Source organism: Sphaeroforma arctica (assembly GCF_001186125.1).
Source record: "Sphaeroforma arctica JP610 unplaced genomic scaffold supercont1.453, whole genome shotgun sequence".
NCBI lineage: Eukaryota > Ichthyosporea > Ichthyophonida > Sphaeroforma > Sphaeroforma arctica.
The window spans coordinates 3,556-5,671 of NW_014040105.1; the positions used below are offsets into that span (position 1 = coordinate 3,556).

General features: G+C 48.2%; 1 protein-coding gene across 1 annotated transcript; it reads left to right on the top strand.

Moving 5' to 3' along the window:
* Positions 1-13: 13 nt before the first annotated feature.
* On the top strand, positions 14-2,051 carry SARC_06376 (hypothetical protein; the record flags this gene model as incomplete). The annotated part of the gene is made up of 3 exons (XM_014299713.1): positions 14-968; positions 1,271-1,606; positions 1,795-2,051. 3 exons carry the CDS (start codon positions 14-16, stop codon positions 1,878-1,880), a joined length of 1,377 nt encoding a protein of 458 aa, XP_014155188.1. The 3' UTR covers positions 1,881-2,051.
* Between the last annotated feature and the right edge of the window lie 65 nt (positions 2,052-2,116).

Sequence of the window (2,116 nt, forward strand, 5' to 3'; positions counted from 1 at the left end):
TATGTGTGTGTGTATGGTTAAATGTACCCGTCCAGTTCATCCCATGAAGCTGCTCATACGTATATCTGACTACCGTGCCTTTCTTCTCCTTCAGTTCCCGGCTGTACCCATGGATCAGGCGCTGGATCCAGATGTACTAACCACCCTAATGAACTTGGGTTGCTTTAACGACGAACACACACTCCGAGAGAAACTATCACAGACCGAGAGTAACATTGAGAAGATGGTGTATTATCTATTATTAGAACGCAAGTTCCTGCGCCCGGCTGTGCAGGACATTGACTTCGACGTGAGTGACGATGAGAGCGAGTTTCTGGCCTTATCCTTTCAGGGTCAATTACACGGCTCAGGTACAACCGACCCGTTTGTGGCCAACCGGCGCGCCTCCACAAATGGGTCAATAAATGAATTGCTGGACCCCACCGCACACGAGAATATCCGTAAACGCACAGACAGCAATCTCTCGCTCACACAGAGCCAGTCCCAGTACTTGACCGAGAGTGTGTCTCGGCATCGGTACATGTCTGTGGACGCGGCCCTGGGCACGTCACCCGAGTGCACAGTCGTACCTATCAGCACAGGTACCTCCTTGCCGAGTGCAGGTGTATCGAGGTTCGCCACTATCTCAGCGCAGTCCATTATCCACGAGGATTTGGCGGGGCTGAATCATACGGGTGTGCATGGTACGGTACGGAATGGGTCTGATGTACTCGACAACCACAACCGCACACACACGAACACTGCCAGCACCACCGGTCGTAGCAGTGGTACTGGGAATGCTGTACTCGAAAGCCCGAGTATAAAAGTCCCGGACAAACCGGTTAAGGACAGCTCCAGCGTTCCAAACAGGACCGCTGATAAACCCGTGGCCAGCAAGCCCAGGCTGACGCTGAATTCAGAGACTGTGGAACAGAACCGAAAATCTCTCAGGTGCCCTTCGAAGAAAGCACCGATTCCGCTGGCAACCAGTAAGTATAGAATACGCGGGTATGAGACATGCTCAACAGATCCAGTAAGTATAGTATACGTGCGCATGAGACATGCTCAATAGCTGTAGAGGCTCGGTCTACGGCTATCCGTACGTTAGAGTAGCAGTGGGAATGAGTTGGTTACAGTTGGTGATGGAGTGTGCTGGTTCACTTGGTTCTGTTCTATTGTCCAATTGCTGCCCACTCCCATCGGATGAGTCCTTCGAGGTCCTTATTTGGTATTTGGTAGTCATGGTATCATATCATCCATCCTGTTCTGACATGCCTTTGCTTCGTCACAGTCGATGGGTCTAACGAGGAGCTGTCCCGCCAAATGGGATCGGGCCGAGAAAGCCCTAAAGTGTTATGGTTCCAGGAACTTTTCGGCGAGAAGAACGTGCGCATAGTCTCCGACGATGTACCGCGTGACAAGCTGTTCCAAGGCCTGGTGGATATATTAGACCGAGAGCATATAAAGCATCAGATCAGTGGACTGGCGAACCGGTGCACTATCACATGCCAGTGCTCGTGCGAGGGCGAGGACAGTAAGGGGTTTGATATTCCCATGGAGTTCAAGGTAGATGTGGTCCCAGCGCCAGAAAAGGACTCGTTTGTTATAATTCTGATGCACATTTCAGGTATGTTATTGCGTCGCCTATAGGCTTTCTGTGGCTGTCCTATCTGTGGATTGGCTTAGTGGTTTCCGATTCCCTTAGCGATTAATTGCAACACCAGTTTCTCGTTGGAAGGACTTTTGGATCGTACCCCAATTACTAAATATATCAATTGTTTTATCTATTTTTTCTGGTGGTGCCAAATATATTAGGTGACCCGAGTCGCTTTCTGCGAATTGTGGATACTATGAAGACGGGCGTGCGGCATTTGGATCCGAGCACCATCTCTCAGCCATAGATACACCATTAAATTATTACAAAAATTTACATTACACTACACTACACTGCAACCCGTGTAGTGTACGCATTCAACATTAAATTATTCCAATAATTTACATTACACTACACTACACTACACTGCAACTCGTGTAGTGTACGTATTCAACATTAAATTATTCTAGTAATTTACATTACACTAGACTACACTACACTGCAACTCGTGTAGTGTATGTATTCAAGATTAAATCGTTCCAA